This window comes from Chionomys nivalis, chromosome 25 (assembly GCF_950005125.1).
Source record: "Chionomys nivalis chromosome 25, mChiNiv1.1, whole genome shotgun sequence".
Lineage (NCBI taxonomy): Eukaryota > Metazoa > Chordata > Mammalia > Rodentia > Cricetidae > Chionomys > Chionomys nivalis.
Window position 1 is genome coordinate 39,084,735 of NC_080110.1, and position 22,312 is coordinate 39,107,046.

The 22,312-nt window shown below is 47.1% G+C and overlaps 1 protein-coding gene across 2 annotated transcripts in view; it reads right to left on the reverse strand.

Annotated features, from left to right (window-relative positions):
- Nucleotides 1–4,601: 4,601 nt before the first annotated feature.
- The window catches only part of Cpm (carboxypeptidase M), a 59,347-nt gene continuing 41,636 nt past the window's right edge, over nucleotides 4,602–22,312 (reverse strand). For both annotated transcript variants that reach the window (XM_057758196.1, XM_057758194.1), the window contains exons 4-9: nucleotides 21,693–21,865; nucleotides 19,727–19,911; nucleotides 17,830–18,000; nucleotides 13,361–13,513; nucleotides 9,640–9,788; nucleotides 4,602–7,828 (exon numbers count right to left, since the gene is read on the reverse strand). In XM_057758196.1, the coding sequence (XP_057614179.1) occupies nucleotides 7,586–7,828; nucleotides 9,640–9,788; nucleotides 13,361–13,513; nucleotides 17,830–18,000; nucleotides 19,727–19,911; nucleotides 21,693–21,865 (1,074 nt within the window). In that variant the 3' untranslated portion in view covers nucleotides 4,602–7,585. The remainder of the gene's footprint in view (nucleotides 7,829–9,639; nucleotides 9,789–13,360; nucleotides 13,514–17,829; nucleotides 18,001–19,726; nucleotides 19,912–21,692; nucleotides 21,866–22,312) is intronic.

The following is a 22,312-nucleotide window of genomic DNA, read 5'->3' on the forward strand; positions in this document are numbered from 1 at the left end:
GACTCCAAAGCTAAGTGGAGCTTTAGATCTCTGTTTTTGTTTAAATTCAAAATTCCTTGTGTTCTCATTTAAAGATGATGTTCTGTAGGTTAGGAAGGCTCATTGTATTGTGAATGTTCTATAGTCCAGTTTCTGCCTCCCAAGTGCTGGGATTAAAGATGTTTCTACCATTGCCCAACCTCAACTTTTAGAGGGCTTTTTCAGTTTATTTACTCTTTGTGTGTGTGTGTGTGAGAGAGAGAGACAGACAGACAGAGACAGACAGGATACCACAGGGCACATGAAAGTCAAAGGACAATTTCCTGAGTTGGTTAACTGGTTATATCATGTGGGTTCAGGGAGTTGAACTCAGATCATCAGGCTTGGTGGCAAACATTTGATGAACTGTCTTCCTAGCTCCTGAATTTGATTTTGTAGTTTGTGGTAGTTTGAATGTAATTGTCCCCCATAAGACAAGGGAGATGTCCTTGTTGAAGGAAATGTGCCACTGTTGGGCACACTTTAGGTCTTCTGTGCTCAAGCTACGTCTGGATCAGTTCGCTTCCTGTTGCCTTCCAATCAAGATGTAGGACTCAGCTCCATCAGCACCACGTGTGCCTGCATGCTTCCATGTCTTGCCATAATGGTAACAGACTGAACCTCTGAACCGTAAGCAAGCCCAATTAGATATTTTCCTTTATAAGAGTTCATGTCATGGTGTCTCTTCACAGAAATAGAAACCCTAAGACATATTTACAAAAAAAAATTAATATTTCTGATTGGGGATGCAAAGTCCATCTGGCTGTGACATTGAGCTGATGTGACTTGCTAGGTCCCCTGTGTGTCCTTCTGATAGAGGAGGGCCATTCTGGGTTCGTTGTTTGTTTTGCTGGCAGTGTAGTCCTTTGGTAGATGGGTTGACTGGTGTGTGTGAATTATATTCCTCTGGATTCCTCTGAAATGGTTGCTTGATTTTCACATACTAAAACTTCTTTTTCCCCTGAAATACATGTTTCCTTTAGTGGGAGGTCAAAATTAAGGCCACAGATAGTTTAGTGACCCTTGAGAGCTAAGTGTAGAGACTAGGAGAGGCTTGGCACAGCCACCCAGAACTGATTTTAGCCAAGAGGACAGGCCTCAGCTTAGCAGGATTCTATTGGATTCATTCATGACTAACCATCTCCAGAACCCAGCTAGGCAGCTCCTGTTCCATCTCTTTGAATACATGGTCACAGGTCCCTTTGGATTTTCTCTTCCTGGGTAGATGGTTGCTTCCTTTTGTGCCCGCCCTTAAGCTGTCAAGTGCACTGTGCGTACAGTTGGGCATTCAGGATGTTGACGGCAATGCAAAGAGCTCTGCAGGTCTGTCTGATTTCAGAGAAGACGTCTTAGCATGTGAAAGGAACACTACTGGTGTACAGATTGCCCCGTTGTGAGGATTCGTCCCACCCACCTGGAAAGGTCTGCGAATTGTGGCAGAAAGGATCCCCGTCTTTTATATTCCCTCTTCCCGTTTCCAGACATCTTTTTATAAAAACGCATTTTCAGAGTTAGCATGGAACGGTGACTTGGAAGCAGAGTGTCGGGAAGACAGCCCAGGTGTCCATTAGCGATAGACCTAACTGCTCAAGAAGGGAAGTTGCTGGCCGACAGAGCAGAGTTCGAGTCCAATTTCACTTAAGAAATACTGGGCATACAAAATACGATGCTTTATTGTTGGGCAGAGGCCTTGCTTGGTTAATACTTTAATTTTGACATAGCTAGTGAGTTGCCTTTTTTTCCTCATTATAGAAGCAGCATGGCAAATTTGGAGGCTGGGGTTTCAGCTCTGGAGAGAATTCAGCTCTCTCACACTCATGAAGGAAATAGGGAGAGAAAACAGTTCTGCTATCTAGAAACTGTTCATACTTTCATTTTTTCTTATTTCCCTTATGTCTAATGTTTTAAAATTCTAGTTTAGGGCTGACTTAGTAGGCAAAAGTGCCTGCTGCTAAATCCTGGGACCCCGGGTGGAAGGAGAGCATCTGGAAGTTGCCTCTGCCACGTGTGTGCCACGTGTGTCCACGGAATGTGGACATGCATTGTGGACGCAAATGTGATAAAAACATTTAAAGATAAGTTCATCTTAAATCTTTCTCTATGAGATGGGTTTGTGACGGATGTTTCAATAGTGGCCCTGCCCTGATCTCTACCTTCTGTCCAAACAAGAGCTTTCTGCTATTACCAGCATGTAATTTTTTTCTTTCTGAGACTGGGTTACTTTGTGTAGTCCTGGCTGCCTGGAACTCACTCTGTAGACCAAGCTGGTCTTAAATTCACAGAGACCCATCAGCCTCTGCCTGTCAAGTGCTGGGATTATAAATGTGTACCACCAGCACGTGAATTTTAAACATTGTTGGGTTGGTAGTCCAGATCCATCAGCTCATTCAACTTTAATAGCTACACATTTAAATATGTAAGTCCAGGCAAGATGTACCATGGAACTTCTGCCTAAGGCCTTCTAACACATTATATTGCAATTTTCTTTTGAAAGTGGAGAAATATTTGCAACTTAATTTAAAATTGAGATATTTGGGCTGATGAGATGGCTTGGTGGTAAACGAGCCTGGTGACCTGAGTTCCATCCCCAGGAACCATGGGGAAAGCTGGGTGCAGAGGCACTCATTGGCAACTCCGGCATTGGAGAAGCTGGAGAGGCAAAAACAGAATCATCGGAAGCTTGCTGGCCAGCTGGCTGGGAGCACATCATAGCAGAAACGAGAGACCGCTTCAGCAAGGTGAAAGTCAGGGGCAGTTCCCTAACCCTCTGACAACGTACGTCATACACGTGCTAATTAAATGTTTATGTTTAAAATATTTACTATTTTTTTTTTAAACTGGTAACTACTGTGTAGCCATTTCCTACTTAGGGACTGAAAAGATGGCTCCTCAGAGTGCTGGCTGCTCTTGATTCCCAGCACACACACATGGTGGCTCACAACCACTTGTAACTCCACTCCAGTTCCAGGGAATCAGATGCCCTTTACTGACCTTTGTGGGACCAGGCACATTAGTGGTAGGAGAACATGCATGCAGACAAAACACCCATATACATACAAAAGGGCCATGTGTAGCAGGTTTTTTTTTTTTTGATTTTTCGAGACAGGGTTTCTCTGGTTTTGGAGCCTGTCCTGGAATTAGCTCTTGTAGACCAGGCTGGTCTCGAACTCACAGAGATCCGCCTGCCTCTGCCTCCCAAGTGCTGGGATTAAAAGTGTGTGTCACCACCGCCCGACTGTGTAGCAGTTTTGAAGGTAGACCTGCACTCAGGCCGACCTGTCCTTGACCCAGCTCCCAGGACGGAAGCAAATCCTTACAACTCTGCTGTGTGTTTGGGAGCCAATAAAACTTGTTGCTTGGGGCACTTTTTTTTTTTTTTTTTTAAGGTCAGGATTCTTAGATTTGGAAATCTAAGATTATAATAGGCTGATGACTTAAGGAATGGTTCCACAGCTAAGTGCACTTGGGAAGTCTGTTTCTCTCCTGCATGATTTCTCAGATCCTTTACTGGGTCAATGTGAATCTTCCCAAAGTGTTTTGTTTCTGTGGTGTTGGAGATTGAATCCAGGCCTCGTGCAAGCTTGATGAGTACACTGAGCTGCGCCCATTGCCCCAGATTATTTTTGGTCAGGGGCACCCTTCCCCATCTTGTCCACGCAACACATAGCCACAGATATGTCACAGATAGCATGCCCTGTCCTGGAAGGACCATCTGGACTTCAGGAGTATTGCTGAGACATTCTTGTCCAAGATCTTAAATTTGGTCTCTCCTGGAGTATATTTGATGACAGGGTTTTCTAGTTTGTGGATTTTGTTACGTTTGCAAACAAAAAGTAATGGAAAGACACAGCATTCAGTTCATGAACATTCCTTATTGACAAACAATGTAAATTTAATAAGCTCAGAGGTAGACATGGCCCCTCCACAGCAAATGTTACAATCTTAGACAATCTGAGCATATTTTTTACTTTTTATTTTCCAAAACACATTTTCTCTGTGTAGCCCTGGCAGTCCTGGAACTAGCTCTGTAGACCAGACTGGCCTGGAACTCCTGGAGATCTGTCGCCTTTGCCTCCCAAGTGCTGGGATTAAAGGTGAGCCACCACCACCCGGTTCAACCTGAGCATCTTGCTACTGGTCTTTTAATGCTAAGAATCACTGAGATGTTTTAAATAAAAAAACAGCAAGAAGCTGCTGAGGGCTGTGGGGTGGCCTGTGTGCTAAGATATAAAATGGTCTGTAACACAGTACAGTGTCTGCTTATTAGTGACGTAAGTCTAGAGTAAGCCCAGGCATGTGAACTCTGTTGTAGGGTACCCAGAACAGTGTTCCTTACCTAATCTAGCCACCGCCCCCACACACCCAGGTCACAAGGAAGGCAGGCGTGAGCTCACAAACATCCATTAGATTGTTGCCTCAACCTGCTGCTGCGGTAGAACAGCCATGCCATGCGGACCTGTACACACTCCAGGGAACCGACTGCACCCAGCATCAGAGTACCGCTGATGTGCACCACTTCCAGAACAAAGCATGGCATCGATTCTTGAAAGACATTGAGAAATGGAGAGAGGAGGCCAAACATGTCTGAGTCGCTCAGCAGTTTATTGGGTGAAAAGCAAAGCACCAGATTGTGTTTCTCTAGATACCCCACCATCCACTCATCTTCGTGTGTGTGTGTGTGTGTGTGTGTGTGTGTGTGTGGCAGGGTCTCTGTTATGTAGCTCTGACTATCCTGGGACTCCGTAAGCCAGGATGACCTTAAACTCAAGAGACCCACCTGCCTCTGCCTCCTGAGTGCTGGAATTTCACCCATCTCTCTTTGAATAGGCACACAGGTGAACTTGTGAGTTTCCTTGAAAATGACATGATTCTTGCTAACCAGTATTTCAGTTTTCAGCTCGCCTTTAATAAGGTGTACTGCCTTCAATGTAGTTACTTACCCAAATACTAGCTGTGCTTTCTCTACCTGGAAGAGCACCGAAATGTGGTCTGTGTCAGGAGTACGGTGGAGCATGGGTCCCCATCACCCTGCTCTTTCACGTCTCTGTGCAGGGGTTACACCTGAATTGGGAACCTCAAAGCGTATCCACCAGGCTAGAGGACACACAGGGACAGGCGCTGGGATACCTGAAGACCCAGACCAGGGAATAATTTCACGGTCATGTTTTGTCTTGAGAGTGGGAGTGAACCCAAGACTTTGTATCTGCTAGGCACACTGTCACCAAGCTACACCTCCTCACTCTGTTTAACTGACTCTATGCTGGGTTTTGATACAGATTTCTGATTTAAATAATATTAAGAAAGACGTAGTGGTCCAGACTATAATAGCTGCCCCGGAGGCTGAGGCAGACAGACTGAATTCAATGCCAACTTGGATTACAATGAGTTCCAAGTCCAGCCTACACAATTTAATGAGACCCTGTGTCAAAATGGAAAGTAACAGAACAAAAAAGTAGCTGTGGCTCAGATCACTTTCCTCGTGTGTGCCAAGCCCTGGGCCAGTCAGTCTCCAGTACTACATCTGTGTGCAAGTTATTTCGGTAACAAGTTTTCTATTTGGCCCATGAGCCCATTCAGAAAACAGCTCATTTCCTTTAAAAACTTCCCAGGGAAAGGGTGTCTGCATTTAGAACCACCCTAACCCCATGGCAAACCAAGTCTGCGCATACAAATTTAATTGTTTTTGTCTTTCTAAGATGGGTCTCACTTATAGTCCAGGCTGGTCTTGACTTTCCTCCCAAGAGCTGGGATTACAAGCATCACCTGCCACACCTGGCTTAGTCTTCTCTACTTTATATGTGCTATACCAAACCACTTTCTGAACTATTAATATATGCTTTCCAGATATTCACGCTATTTTCAAATTTTGAAGTGATTAAAAACTACAAATACTATTGATATTAAAATATAGAATGTTTGGCACCAAGAAAAGGCCTCAAGATGCCCATGTGTCTGTCTCTTCAGTCTGTTAGATCTAAGCCTTCACCCATGTGCCAAGCCCCACAAGGTCTCACCATGGAAAATGCACAGCATCCAGGAACCCGCACACCAGAGCTGCTGCTTGGTTTTTCCGTTTGAGCTTTATCCTTATTCATCTACTTATCTGTTTTCGAGACAGTGTCTCTTGCTGTGTAGCCCTGCTGGCCTAGAATTCAGAGATCCCCCTGCCTCTGTCTCCTGATCCTGAGTGTTGGGATCTCTTAATTCTTGTAATGAGTTAGCATAAATTTACTTCCATAGGTGGCATTTCTACTTCAAGCTGATTGTATGAATTTTTTCTTTCTGGTCTAGAAGGCAGTGTGCAGTGCGGATAACGGTGAACAATCGTCCTTACAGTGCGCTTACTCACGTATCTCTGGAATGTTTTTGACGTAGCCATGAAAAGTCTCTCTCTCTTTCTCTCCCTCTGTGTGTGTTTGTATGTGTGTGTACACACAAGTGAGCTGGATGTTGTGAAATATAAAACTTAATTTCATAAAACTGCTCAAATCCCTACAGTTCTGGTAAGGTCTGAAACACCTCCCCCAACCATTTATTTCCTATTTAGTGTTAGGCTCTGAGGATACAGGAGCGGACTTTCCCAACAAGCAGATCCTGGCTTCAGAAAGCTCATGCTGTCCTAGAGAAGCAGACGGCTGCTGTAAAGTGGTAATCAAGACAACCAGCGTGTTCGAAGGGTCCGGAGGCCTGGAGCTACGCGGTCTAGGAATGGCAAGGCTTTCAGGGTGATGATGCGCGGAATGCGGTTTTACTGAGTTGGAAACAAGATGTGGCCCCTCCTCCAGGGCTGTGTGGAAGATGGACCTGGTAAAAAGATATCCAGGAGCAAGAGACCGTGAAGCTGGGTCATCAGTGAGGGAGAGGATGGGATGGATCCATACAGCAGCTTTCAGTGATGAGGTTCACACGGGTCATACCCAGGTGCTGTGTCTAGTGAGCAGCCGGGCACGCATCTGGGACTCAGGCAAAAGACTAGGATGGTATGGGGCGTCATCTTAACAGGACTGCGGCACCGGGTGCAGGGAGGCAAGGACACTGGCATGGGAGACAGAGGCCACCTCATGTGTTCCGCTCAGTACACACACTTCCTCTCTTCTCCCCTTAGAACACCGAAGAGTAGACGTCCTTAGTTCTGTTATCTAGAAGTTTCTTCCTTTGGGGAAAACCGCTTATACGCAGCACCAGCTCTTTACAAATGGCACCATGGGAAGGTCGTACATCGTGGGTAACCAGGAAGTGTCCATTCATTTGGGTTTCTGTGTACAAAAATTAACTTTTTTTTTCCTTCTAGGAATGTTTGTTTTGCTTCTCACGTTTCTTACAGATTTCTGAGACTATGTCTGGATGGCGTGTATGTGGGCGGCTCTTGCGAGGCAGCGGCCTCTATTCGTCCAGACTGAAGATCACCTTTGTCATCACTGAGCTTGGAAACATCCAGTTTTCTTCCTCTTGAGGAAAACAGTGGAGTTTATCCCACTGCGGTCTCACAAGAGGCACAGTTGCCCTAACCCGGAGTAACCAGTCCCTGATTCTAGGTGGTGATGGGGCTTGAGTTTCACAGTTTACTTTATTTGAAAAATATGTGCCAAAGTGTCACGAAGAATAGGAACAAACTAGGCTTTGTTGCCGCTGAGCGATTTGGCCTTAGTTTGTACAGAGGAATCGTCGGGCATGAAGGCTCTGATACGAGGATGGGATCCAGATGCCCTCGCAACCGGAGGTGAAAATCCTTTTTAAGAGCACTGAAGGTCTGGGATTTCCTTGGAATAGTCAGCTTTGTGAGGTGTGGTTCATGTCCAGGGACTGTCACCTGAGCAGGAACACAAACAATTGCATGAGTGATTTCGGATGCGTGGGGCCAATGCGGAAGACCCGATCTGCACCACTAGCATGACGCCTGCCAGGTCTGGGTGAGCGAGGTGGTGCCTGCGGAATCTGCCAAGTGTCTGCTGATGCCAAGAATTACAAAACAAAGTCAGGACAGATACAAGGTTAGCATCTGGCGATGCGAGGCAGGAGAAAGGAGGAAGCAGGGGCTCATTCTGCCACAGTCATTTTCCCAGAGTGCGAGGTAAGATGGCTTCCTTTGTACCAAGCCTACACTAGTATCCTTATTGGTTATCACGATTGTGAGCACTCTGCCCAACTTGCTACCCTTCGCTTTGCCGTTGACCTAAGTGTACAGTTCTACCCCCTTTTTTGTATGCATGGGTATTTTGCATGCACCACTTGCATGCAGTGTTCACAAAGACCAGAAGAGGGCATCAGACCTCCTAGGGTTGGAGTTACAGATGGTCATGAACTGCTGCCATGTGGTTCTGGGGTGGGGGTGGGGGGGTTGGGGTGGAGGTGGGGTGCTTCTTAACTGCTGAGTCCCTCCAGTGTTTCCTTCAAAACAAAACAAAGCAAAAAAACAAAACAAAACAAAAGCCTTGAGGTGTTCTAGCTTTGTTCTTGTATATCTTCAGCTAGATTGTGATTGCATTGTATTTTGAGGCCCTGTCTGGCGTAGAACTCGCTGTGTAGATCAGGTTGGCCATGAACTGAGAATCCACCTGCCTCTGCGCCCTGAGTGCTGGAATGAAAAGCTTTCTTCTGAGTCCCTTATGGACCCTAGAAACCAATCTCTTAACAATTAAGTTTGCAGACCCTTTCTCCCAGCTCTGAGGCTGTCCCCGAATCCGCTGACTGGCTCCTTTGCCATGCTTCTTAGTTTATCTCCTTGTCTATCTTAATTTTTTGTACCTTTGGGGCCCTATCTAAAAAACTGGGCCACGGTTGCAGCCGGAGTCCAGGTTGGACTACCAGTTCCTACACCAAGATGGTGTCTGGTAGTGACAGTAGAATGGCAATAAAGAGTTTGCAGTGACAGCCTTCTTCAGAGCAGCTCCCTGGACTGGCTCTGAAGCTTGGGATTCTTTATTCATGGTCTCTGGCTCGCTGATGCTCGCTGGCTCTTCCCTGTCTCCCTCACACAGTGCTGGTTCTCCTGCAGGCCTTGGGGTGGGGGTGGGGGCAGGGCGAAGATGCCAGGTGCTTCTTCCTTCTTTCCTCTGGGTTCCTTTCCAACCATCCCTGTCACCCCTTTGCTAACCTGAGTTCTCCGTCACTCCTTCTGACAATATAGCATCTCCTTTGCTGCCCTGGCCTCTCTGGCAGGGCCACCTTGGCTCACCCTAGCTTGCTTCTAGTCTGAATAATGTGACTGATGTGTTTGTTAGAATAGCCATTTCGAGCTGGCAGGATGGTTCGCCTTGCAAGTCCTGGCTCAGTTCAATCTCTGGAACGTTTGCTGGAAGGAGCAAACAGACTCCCTTTCCTCAAAGCTGCCTTCTGACCACTGCACGTCTGTCATAGCACACACGCATGCACATGAAAAATTGAAAGAAAAATAGTACTTGGCTTCTATTAAGAATTATTTGCCAGTTAGGGAAACATGACTTTTCTTCCTGGTTTGCTCCTATCATTCCTTCCTTCTCCACTCCTTTCCCATCTCAGGTCTGATGCTGTCTCTTCTTTCTGCCTTCCTGAGCCCACAGTTAGATTTCCCCCTACTCTGGGCCGTCCTAGGTGAGCAGTGTGCACTCTGTGTTTTCACAGTAGCTGGCCCTGCACACTTACGTTGATGACGTAGGACCCCGGCAAGAGAAGCAGGTAGTATTCTCCAAGTTTGTTGGTTCGAAACGGGCAGATGTGTTTCCTGTCTTGGACTTCCACGATAACATTCGGCAATGGATTTCCACTCTGATCAAACACTTGACCCTTTATACCTGCAAGACAAAAGGAAAACTCAATATGAATACCAGATTCTGGGCCAGGGAGATGACTTTGTGGGTAAAAGTGCTTGATGGGCAAAACTGAAGACCCTAGTTCAATCCTTGGGTCCCACAGTGGAAAGAGAGAAGAAGAGACCCCCTAAAAAGCTGTCCACTGGCCTCTGCATGCACCCTGGCACAATACTAATAAACTTTAAGAATTTAAAAGTAAATAAAATCTTTTATGGCTCATGGAAGAAATGTGCTCTTTAGTGATTTAGAAACATATTTCTAGTACTCATCTGTACTAACAGTGCTAAAGACAGGAGAGTGATTTTGATGCCTGTAAGTCACAGTTGCGCTACAAGCCTGGTTTGTGGCTATTCAGTCTATAGCACACATTATCAGAGTGGAAGACCAGAAGCGAGAACCCACTCCTGTCCTTCCACGCAGTTTACTCCTTCATCAAACTGTGCTGACACATGATGGTGGCGAACCCCACAAAATCCCAAACAAAGCTCCTCACTCACCTAAGAGAACTTCGAAGGCTTGTCTTCACACCAGCAAACTGAGCGGCAGCAAAATTGTGCCTGCACTGTGGCTGGAGCTCTGGAAGTGACTGAGGGCTTTTAATTTTGGTAAGAGCAGCCAACATTTATTGAGCAATTACTATATTCCAGGCTATATACCTGGGACTCTGGGTGCATGTTCTCAACAGATCTTCACACCAACGCCGCAGGATGGCAATGCTATTATCAGAATTTCACAGGGCCAAAGGAGGAAGCAAGTGGTAAAATTCTTGCCTAGCATTAGGCATCATAACCATGGCCACAAAGCATGAGAAGCGATTGCCAAGACAAAAACAAAACGAAATATTTATTGAAGATGTGAAGAATAAGCCGCTTTGAGTGACTAAAATAACTTCCTTTGTGTGGGGGGGTTCATGGAATCAAATTCATGCCCCAAATAACCTCGTTACTCTTATAGCCAACGAAGTGGCATAGCCAGACCTTGGATGCCAGTTTCTGGAATCCCCATGAAACCTGTTATGCCCCCCCACCCAGGGTCTCCTGCACCCCAGGAAATCCTCTTTCTGGAACTACACTAGACACATACTGCAGTTTGTCCCTCCAGTGACAAACCAGGGCATCTTAAAGTGAAGCCGTTTATGTGTAAGACACAGATGAAAAGCCACCATGCCAAGCCCTTGGGCTATCTCCAAATAGCTACACTCAACCATTATTTGTCTTGGAAGAAAAACACCAGGCACACATTAAACAGTGTCCTCTAGAAAAGATAAAGGGGAAAGATGGAGGCTTTGACATTTAGCAAAAGAGTCCTTATCTTGACCACTAAGCAAACTTCTGACCCAGATAGCCTTCTGGTACCTTTCCTGTCCAGTTCCTAGCTCACTTCGCAGGGAATGGGCTGTCAAAGGCCGCGTTTCCTTCCCATGGTGCCTGTGGAGGGTAGCTCCGCAAACCTATTTTCACATGGCTTTCTCCTCTTTGCCTTTTTATTCAGAGTCCCTTATATTTGTTCTTACTATTTACTCAGGGTGCTGAGTTGAAAACTGAAAAGAGGCCAGTGGACCCAAAGGTTCAGAAAGACTTATGATGACAGGAGAGGGGAAAGCCAACGATTGGAAAAAAAAAAACCCAAAACCACAGCAGCTAGTAAGCAAAGATAACAAATCCTGCTGTCAAACCCGAAGACGGTAGGAGGGGGCAAGCTTTGCTCGGAGACACACAGCCTCCTGAGTTCCCACGATAGAAACTGGAATCGGGTCATTATTCAGAGTGGAGACCAGAAGAGTCCCCAGGAGAGTGTTCCTTCAAGCTGTTGATCATGGGGCACCCTGTTCTGGATCCAACCTGATTCTGAAGCTTAGGTACCTCTCCAATTCCTTAGAGCCAAGTTGCTTAATTTTGGGCGGGTACTAGGGAGTGCAGGAGGGGGGTCGTGAGCCATTCCTCAGCCTCTAGATTCAGATCCACCTTAGAGTCTGGAGAGGGCCAGGCCTGCAGCTGATCACACTGAAATCCAGACTTACGCCTGAGCTACTGTGGTCTTAGCATCGTTAGGTACTTTTCTAAGCCCACACTAAGTACATCATCTATAGCCACACACATACATACAGCCCAGGTCAGACCAAGGTCTCCTGTGGGTCCCAGCAGCCCCTCTGGAGCCACAGAACAGGCTGGCAGGAAGCAGGGCAGATGTGTTATTCCAGACTCTCAACCGGCCACACTGACGTCCTTGAGCCCTCAAACAGTGTGGGGTCTCCACTGGCTCCTGTCCTCTAGGCCAGGCTTGTGCTAGAGCGGAGGCTTCCAGATGAGTCATCAGAAGCCCCCTAGCACGTGGAAGAACCCAGTGTGACAAAGCCCAGGGGGGTGCCTGCGTCACCTACAAACGAAAGTGCAAAAGTGTGCTTTGACCTCAGGCAGGGCACTATTAGGGGCTGAGACTTTCTAAGTAATAACAACCACACATCAGTAATTTGAAAGTTTCATTTTTTTTTTTTAAATCAGAAAAAAAATTCTGAAAATCAGAAAAAACATTACTCTCTTAAGCCCCTAGGGGGCAGGGTTGATTTGTTAATAAACATACTGTTCTGTGAGTTCACATCCGATTAAGGGGATGGGCAGACAGAGTAATATTCTTGATACAACCCAATTAAATGGGCTTGTATTATTACTTCTGCATTACTATTAACAATACCGACGCTACAATTTGTGTGGTTGCCCAGCTCCTTCACGGTCATAGGCAGGCAAATCCCGCCCTGATTCAGCACTCTGTGAGTCACCTAGATGCCAGATTAAAAGTCTGCAGGGAAAGCAGTGAGGTGTGAGCCATATCATGTTCTGTTGATTTCCCCAAGGATACTGACTGAGGGTGATCTCACAGGAGTTCTGAGTAACATACTAAAGCATCAGTGTTAGGAGAGCTACGATGGAGGGGATGATCACGGGACTCGTGGGGTAAGGTCAGGGAAACAGGAATGTCAGACTAACAGCAGAGGACCCAACAGAGCGAGCGTCTAAAAGGGCGGAGGAAGAGCCAATAAACGTGTTTGTAATGTTGTGCAGATGCTGGTAAGATTGGGTCTTATTTTAAAGATTTTTACATTTATTTATTTGGTGTCAGAGGCGTAGGTGTGTGGAGGTCAGAGGACAATCTGCAGGGGTCAGTTCCAGGCTGATCGCAGGTCGTCAGGCATGGTGCAGACACGCTGACCTGCTGAGCCATCTGGAGGGCTAAACTAGGCTCCTGATTGGAGATGTTGTAAGAATACGATCTTGCTTTCCTGCTCTTTTGCCAGATTTACATATCAGTCCATGTGTAAAGTTAGGGATACTCTGGGCTTTTACACCCTCGAATCAAGTGAACACGAATCATCCTGTTTTATGAACAGCAAGGCGCAGCATTCCTGCACAGCGCAGATAATATGCATGTCGGGAGTTCAAACGCTTAGTCCAGCACTGAAAATAAAGCCCTGCCACAGGTCCCCAGGAGGTTTTGTGTACGCTTGATGCAAAGATTGTACGCATGCCGCGTATTAACAAGAAGTAGGAGACACAAACCTAGGTGCACCTGTCTTATGTATTCAATCAAAGAGGCTCTGTTATCATTCCAGAACAGCGGCAGCTTCTCTTCCCGAGGGTATTTGCAGCACGACAGTTCCAGCGTGATCTCGAAACACTGGGCCCAGACGTAGTTGTAATCTTGCATTCCACCTAGAAGCAAGCACACCTCATTTGTGTTAGGGTTGCACGCTGGAGGGGAGCCAAGCGTTGCGTGCCTAGGAGATGCCAACTGTTTTCAATGATGCACCACAAACAAGTGAGAGGTAGAAAGGACCCTTTTTATCTTCTGAAAGCCGACATTTCAGAGTTTTCCCCTAAATTGCATTTGAAGTGGAAAGTACGGGGGATGTGGCTGAGGGCAGAAGTTACATTGCATGTGGAGATGATGCTAAGAGTGCTTGCTTTTCCTTTGTAGGAATAGTTTATTCGGGAGGGGAGGACTAGAGATGATATACGTACAATACTCATGTTCTCAGAAACATTTTTAATTAAAAATACCACAAAAAGATAAAAAAGAATAGGTTCTTGACTACATCACAAAAGACAGTGGAGTGAGCAGCCATACTGCCTACAGTAAAGGGCAAGGGGCTGCCTAGGACAGCAGAATAATTATTCTTAAAAATATTTCCATAGGGCTGGAGAGAACGCAGAGCAGTTAAGAATACTTGGCACTTTTCCAGAAAACCCCGAGTTCAGTTCCCAGCACACATCAGGTGGATCAAAGTCACCCATAATCCAGCTTCAAGAATCTGATCCCAGCCGGGCGGTGGTGGCGCACGCCTTTAATCCCAGCACTTGGGAGGCAGAGGCAGGCGGATCTCTGTGAGTTCAAGACCAGCCTGGTCTACAGAGCTAGTTCCAGGACAGGCTCCAAAACCACAGAGAAACCCTGTCTCGAAAAACCAAAAAAAAAAAAAAGAATCTGATTCCTCCTCCTAGCCTCCACACACACTTGTACACATGTGGCACACACACCTGTACACATGTGACACACACCTGCACACATGTGACACACACCCGCACACATGTGACACACACCTGTACAATGTGGCAACACACCTGTACACATGTGGCACACACCTGCACATATGCGATACATGCCTGTACACATGTGGCACACACCCGTACACACGTGGCACACACGTGACACACCTGCACACACGTGACACACCCGTACACATGTGACACACACCTGTACACATGTGGCACACACCTGCACACATGTGGCACACACCTGCGGCGCACACACACACCTGTACACACATCACACACACACCTATACACATGTGGCACACACACATACACACACCTGTACACATGTGGCACACACACATATACACCTGTACACGTGTGGTGCGCGCGCACACACACACAAAAAAGAAAAATCTTTAAAAATTCTGTCAGTCTACTGGGCAGTGATGTTGCCCAGCACTCAGGAGGCAGAGGCAAGCAGATTTCTGTGAGTTCGAGGTCAGCCTGCTCTACAGACCAGTTCCAGGAAGTCAGAGATACACAGAGAAACCCTGTCTTGAAAAACTAACTAACTAACTAACTAACTAAATAAATAAATAAATAAATAAACATCTCTGTAAACTATAAAATTAAATAAAACCAGGAACACTATTTTGAATTCAGAGCGCAGCTTCCTCCCTTAAGGTAGCAGTCATTGATATCAAGTCATGCAGGTCCAGGGACTCTTGCCTGTGAGTGGCAGAGACTGGGGCGCAGCCATCTTGCAGGAGCCCTGTGACTTTGGTCCTCGTTACGGCAAAATGTTTCTACAGCTCGGAGAAAAGAGACTGCTGGTTTCAGGGAAGTTCAGACTCGGGTCCTGTGGCTTCCAGCTGCCACTGCTCATGTTCCCCTTCCAAGTCTTTGACATTAGGAGACCCTAATCAAAAGGTTATAATTCCAGCATGTTTTGTAAGGCAGGAAGCTTCATATACTACATCTCCAGATTTATGTGTCTTATAGTTTATGCTTGAAAAACATGTATTTAACTGAGGCGAGTTGAGAACTGCCTTCCCTGGTTGCAGCATGTTGTATTTTATGGGAATGATCTAGATTTGATGAAATGCAATCCTTTTTTCCTTCTTCTCCTGTACTGTGGAGGTCTCATCATACCTACTTAAGTGGCCCACTACTGAGCCACATTACCAGCCGGATGGCAGCTTTGGAGGAAGTAGACTTCTTGATACCTGGTATGGTTTGAATAGGAAATGTCCCCCTGCAGGCTCATGTGTTTGAGCACTTCACCTTCAGCTGGTCCTGGCAGAGGCAGGGCCACAGTGACAGGGCTAGGGGGTGGCATCGGCCCGGGTCTGGCCAGCGGCCTCTGCTTCCTGATCTGCCACTACCTCCACCCCGTCTCGGAAGTTTGCATCTGTCACTCTCAGACAAAAGACACTACCACAGTGTCCGCCTGAGGAAGTGCAGGAATGCATTCTCAGTTCCACCAGTGTCGGAGAAGCTCAGTTTCAACAAAATGGTGGTGGGGGGGGAGGTGGAGAGATGGCTGGCTGTGTGTTGGAGGGGTGGGTGGGGTGGTAAGAGCGCTGTCTGAAATTACAGAGGACCCAGGTTTGGTTCCCAGCACCCACACGGCAGCTCACAGCCCTCTGTAACTCCAGCTTCAGGGGAGCTGACGCCCTCTTCTGCCCTGTGTGGCGTAGCGCACACGTGGTTCACAGCCACACATGCAGGGGGAACATTCACACACAGAAAATGGATAAATAAATAAATTAATAAATGTAAACATAAAAAAAGAAAACCTCACAAAGAAAATGTCAAAATGTCAAGTAATCTGTGTAGACCCAGATTCTAGTGACAAAGAATTTCTCGTCCTTTCAATTCCCTTTTTTGTAAACCTTACGGATTTTTTATTTCTCTCTGAATCCATTTACACACACACACACACACACACACACACACTTGTAAAAAACTTGCATCAAGTTTGGAAGTTTCCACACATCTGGACATCTGTCTGGGCAGTTACAGTGATCAGGAAGGGCAGCTGTGCCACAGAACAGAAGGTCCTTTGTAGCGATGAAGGGGGAGCACCAGGACTACGCTGGCGGCCTGAGGTGGGGGACTGATCTCGAACGGCAGAATGAATTTTAGGGTGCCTCCATGTCTGGCTGGGCCCACTGCCTGAACCATCAGCTGTGGTCTATGCTTATTGACTTCATCTGGAAAACTGGCAGTGGGCCACCCAGACACAAAAGTACCAGTTTGTGCTAGACTGCTAGACAGCCCTGCACCCAAGTGACAGCTGGGGAAGGCGCCTGTGCAGAAATGCACACTGCAGCTTGCTACTGGTCTGGGAGGAAAGGCCGCTCATCTCTAGCTATGAGCTCACACCTCGTGTCCTCCCTCCCTGCATCTCTCCTTGTGTTTTTCAGTAGCTAGACTAGTCCCAGTTTCTATACCCCCTGGGCTTCTGTTGACATTACTCTTTCTGGTACATATGAGTTAAGCCACACAGTGCAGGCCTGAAAATCCCAGCTACTTGGGAGGCTGAGGCAGAAGATTTGAAAGTTCAAAGCCAGCCTATGCAATTTAGGAAGCCCTGTCTCAAACTGAAAGTAAAAAGAGGGCTGGGGACAGTTCAATGACAGAACACTTCAAATCTGCACTTGCTCGTGCAAAACTCTAGCTTCAATCACCAGTGCTGCCAAGAAGACCAAAACAGCAAAGGAACAGCCCTCCTTCTGAGTCCCTTCCTCCCTCCGTCATCGCCCCTCCTTTGTGTGGCCATCTTATTCAAGGGTGGGGAAACAAGAACCCACTCCCTGGTCCAGCCTGAAGAGCATTTCCTCACCATCTCCAGCTTCATCTGTAAAAGTTGGAAGGGGAAGCCGGGTGGTGGTGGCGCACGCCTTTAATCCCAGCACTCGGGAGGCAGAGGCAGGCGGATCTCTGTGAGTTCGAGGCCAGCCTGGTCTACAAAGGGAGTTCCAGGACAGGCTCCAAAGCAATAGAGAAACCCTGTCTCGAAAAACCAAAAAAAAAAAAAAAAAAAAAAAAAAAAAAGTTGGAAGGGGACTAGCCGCGAGGGCTCCACTACCCCAAGGTCATAATCAGTGGCAGCTGACCTTGTAGGAGAGCCACCTTCCTCCAAGGTCTGCACTGTTTCCTGCAGGTGCTGGCTATGGCTGCAGACCCCTTCGCAACACCTGCGCGTTTTCTGACGCTCTCTTCCGACTCTCAAGGCACGGTAACCCAATTCCTGATTTTCATCCCCCAGAGGGCGAGAGGCCTTTCATCTTTCTTGGCATTGTTCCTGGACTCAGGAAGCGCAAAGTCAAGGAACGAATGCCAGAGTGAATGAGGGAGGCCGTGGGCGTGAGGCACATGTCTCCACACCCTCCAAAGCTCCAGGTCACCTCCACGCTCCTGTATATTCCGGGATGGTGACCTGGCTGAGGGACTGCATTGAGACTTGAGGCAATGGCTGGTGAGCTCACCTTGCAGCGGGTACCAGGAGTACCCGTTAATGATACCGTTGGGGAAGTGCCGCTTGTTCTTACACTGATCTCCCTTCGTCATATTGGGATTCCGGGAAGCATATGTATATGCGAGGTGTTGAAAAACGTCATCATCTGGAGTTAGACTTCGGGACAACAGTGTCCCCGTAGCTGTGTTAGAAAGACAAAGGGACACGTACAATACACGAAAGAACATCAGTTGACACAGTCACAGTGCATGCAGTTTCAGTCTCCACTTCTGAACATGCCCTGTGGTAGTTTGAATTAACAGCCCTCTTAAGACCATAGCAAGCGGCACTATTAGCAGGCATGGCCTTGTCAGAGGAAGGGTGTCACTGTGGTGTGGACTTTGAGGTTTCTTGTTCAAGCTATGCTCAGTTTGACACTTGGTTCACTTCCTGTTGCTTGTGATCAAGATGTAGAACTCTCAGCTCCTTCCCCAGCACCGTGTCTGCCTGCGTGCTGCCACGTCCCACCATGATGATAACGAACTGGACCTCTGAAACCGTAAGCCACCCATAATTAAATATTTGCCTTTATAAGAGTTGCTCTGGCCATGGTGTCTACTCATAGTAATAGGTATCCTAACTAATATACACCCATCTTCTTTCCACTCATTAACAATCAAGGGTGTTATCTCACACAATAATCAGTCTAGAAATGACGTCAGCTCTTCATCACGCTGGCCACATCTGGAGTTAGCAGCTTCCCTTAGGTGCTGCCAAGGGTTAATAGACACCACTGCTTTAGTTTCAGTTCTTTTCAGTTTGTTTGAGACAGGTTTCTCTATATAGTCCTGGCTGTCCCTGGAACTCGCTATGTTCACAGGCAAGCCTTCACCCGCCTGTCTCTCCCTCCCAAGTGCTGGGATCAAAGGCCTGCACCACCATGCTTGGCCCTTCAACACACCTCACAGGGTAACAGACTCCAAAGCAGGGTTCTCAACCTTCTAATGTTGCAATTCTTTAACACAGTTACTCATGTTGTGGTGACCCCAACCATAAAATGATATTTGTTGCTACTTCATAATTATAATTTTGCTTCTGTTATGAATCACACTGTAAATATCTGATATGCAGCCCCTGTGAAAATGTGAAAAGGTCGTTCAACCCACAAAGGGGCTGCAACCCACAGGCTGAGAACCACTAGAGTCAACACCATTCGTGAGATTAAAAAATAAAACAAAACAAAAAACGGTAAGTCATTTGGTCTTATTTTCTTCTGTGATGCCATGTGGACCTGGCTGTAGGATTTCTCCCACGGGTGTCTTGTTACTGGCTGTCATTCAGCCACACTGCACATCCACTGTTTAGGAATTATAGGAACCCAGGGAGTGGAGGCTCATACCACCCAGCACTTGGGAGGCAGAGGCAGGCAGATCTCTGTGAGTTTGAGGCCAGCTTGGTCTACAGAGGGAGTTCCAGGACAGGCTCCAAAGCTACAGAGAAACCCTGTCTCGAAAAACCAAAATAAATAAATAAATAAGTAAATAATAATAACAACAATGGAATACAGGAAAAGCTGGCCATGTGGATCAGGCTGCCAAGTCCGCAAAAAACTCTGGGTTTGATTCCCAGTATTTCATAAACCAGACCTGGTGGTGCAGCCTGTGAGGGTCAGAAGTTCAAGGTCATTCTCAGCTACATTGTTCCAGGTGTTCTGTTACACACGAGCTTCATTCTTACTCCGTTTCCTCCACAAACAAACAACAACAAAACAAAAGAAAACACCCCAACAACAGCAAGAATCGCTCAGGATTAGGGAAAATGAGGCGTTTTCTGGCCAGCCAGAGAAAGTTAAAGACAGGTTGCAGAGCTCATTCCGCTCCAGGGGTGGAGCTGGCAGCGGTCTGCCAGAGCGGGGCCACATCACCCACCTTGCACGCCGTTATCGAAGGGGTAACTGGCCACCAGGGCGCCCCCATGGAGATTCGCAGAGAGGACAAACGTCTCGGTTTTCAGCCACTTCATGACTGCCAGTGTCTCTGGCTGCTTTGACACATTATTACTTTCAAAGGCATCAGGGAAGTTTCTGTTCAGGTCATAATTGTTGAAATTTTCCCTTTAAAAGAAAGGATTTTGTTTATTGGGGAGTGTGAGTGTGGGGGCCTGAGACTCAGGCTCCAGGTGTTTCCCAGATGTGGATACAAGTGCAGTGGATGGTTGGTGTGGGGCCTCTCATGAATTAAGTCCCAGTCCCCTCCTGTGTGGTTTGCTCTCCCGAGGGGACATTAGCTACCGTGACACAAGCAAGGGTTGGACAACTGTTTGCCTTCTGGGACTTCTTGTTCTTGGAACACTGCCTTTAGACATGGAGGCTACGTAGAACAACGAGGAACCCAGGTGACAGTCAGAATGCGGCCAGACACTTGGCTCTAGGCTAACCGTCTCAGACAGACCTGTGCTGAGGCCCCAGAGGGAGCAGGGACTGATATCCATCCGGCTTTGTCCCCTTTTAAATTCGGGACTTCTAGAACCAGCAGTCAATAAAAAGCTCCTGTCATGATGTTGGCAGTGGCTCCTCACACAGCACCCAAGGGCAGAAGCAGGTCACTCTATAAACATGCTTCGCATTGCTGGCGTGGTCACGCTTAGCCCTGCTAGAAAAGTTAAAGATGAAGGGAATCCAGTCCTGAGAGATTCCTTAGTTATTTTTGGTAAACCCAACAAATTTATAAACTGCAAATATATGTGTCTATTAAGCATGGAGAAGCCCTAAACTCCCTGAGGGACTTTGAAACAAAATACACAATCAGACCATGCTGCAGCATTCACACTTCTTAGGGTACTGGGTTAATAAACCAATGGGTAACGTTGGAGGGGCTGGGTATGATGCTACGCCAGTAGTTCTCAACCTGTGGGTCAGGACCCACTTGGGGAGGCTGAACAACCTGTTCACAGGAGTAGCCTATCAGGCACCCTGCATATCAGATATTTACATTATGGTTCATAATGGTAGCAACATTACAGTTGTGAAGTAGCAATGAAAATAACTTTACGGTTGGGGGTTGCAGCGTTAGGAAGGTTGAGAACCATGTGCTAAGCCAATGCCACGCTAACAGTGATAAACACAATGATAAACTGCCCTTGGTAGCTCACAGATTCACGAAGAGAAAAATATTAAATAAGAAGTTAGACATGGCCGGGCGGTGGTGGCGCACGCCTTTAATCCCAGCACTTGGGAGGCAGAGGCAGGCGGATCTCTGTGAGTTCGAGGCCAGCCTGGTCTACAAAGGGAGTTCCAGGACAGGCTCCAAAGCTACAGAGAAACCCTGTCTCGAAAAACCAAAAAAAAAAAAAAAAAAAAAAAAAAAAGAAGTTAGACATGGGGCCCGTGTGATGGGTTAACAGGTAAAGGTGCCTTATGCCAAGCCTGGAGACCTGAATTTGATCCCCTGGACCCACCCACACGGTGAAGGGTGAGAATTAATCCCCACAAGTTATTCTCTGATATCTACATCCATGGCAGGTCCTAGATCATGCCCCACAAATAAATAAATAAACATAATATATTAAATAAAAATTGTACCATGAAGGTACAGTGTCGGAGGATCAGAAAGCATACAGGCGACTAAATGCAGGCCACACGTTTGGGGAAAGGGTTTTTACAGTAAAGCGAGTTGGGTTGCTGATGGGGATGAAGAATGGAAATGGACGTTTGCAGTACCTGAGCTGAGAGCTCCAGGAGGAAGATTAGAGAGGCCGAACGAAGCAGGGAGGATGAGAAGTGGTCAGCAGAGGCACCATGTACCATCCTACAAGATGGAGGCCTGAAGAGGCTCAGGGCACCTGTGCCGGGCACAGGCGCTGGGGAGCTTCACCGGGAGACCAAGCCCTCTTTACCTCCCATTGCTGTAGTAACAGTCGGGCTTCTTGACGGCTTCAAATCCATCTGGGTTCATGGAAGGCATGATGTGGATCCGAGTGCTGTTGATCAGATGTGTGATGTCGGCATCGCTCCCGTGACTGCTCACCAGATAGTCGATCAGGTGGAGCAGCAATTCTCGCCCCACAGTCTGTGTGCCAAAGAACGGGGCTGTTAGCAAGTCAGGAAAACAAGGAAAAAGTTCCCCAAAGCACAGATCCCCTGTGGGGGTCTCACATTTGCTACCTTTGATATTTGTGAGGCTACCTGTTTTCTTTTCTTTCTTTTCCTTTCCTCCCTTCTTCCCTTCTTCCTTCCCTTCTCTCTCTCTCTCTCTCTCTCTCTCTCTCTCTCTCTCTCTCTCTCTCTCTCTCTCTCTCTCTCTCTCTCTCTCTCTCTCTTTCTGTTTTTCAAGAAAGGGTTTCTCCCTATAACAGCCCTGGCTGTCCTGGAACTCACTCTGTAGACAGACCAGGCTGGCCTCAAACTCAGAGATCTGCCGGCCTCTGCCTCGAGAGTGCTGGAATTAGAGGCGTGTGCCACCACCAGGTGAGACCGCTGAGTGTCAAGCATACAGTGACAATTGTCAGCTCACAGC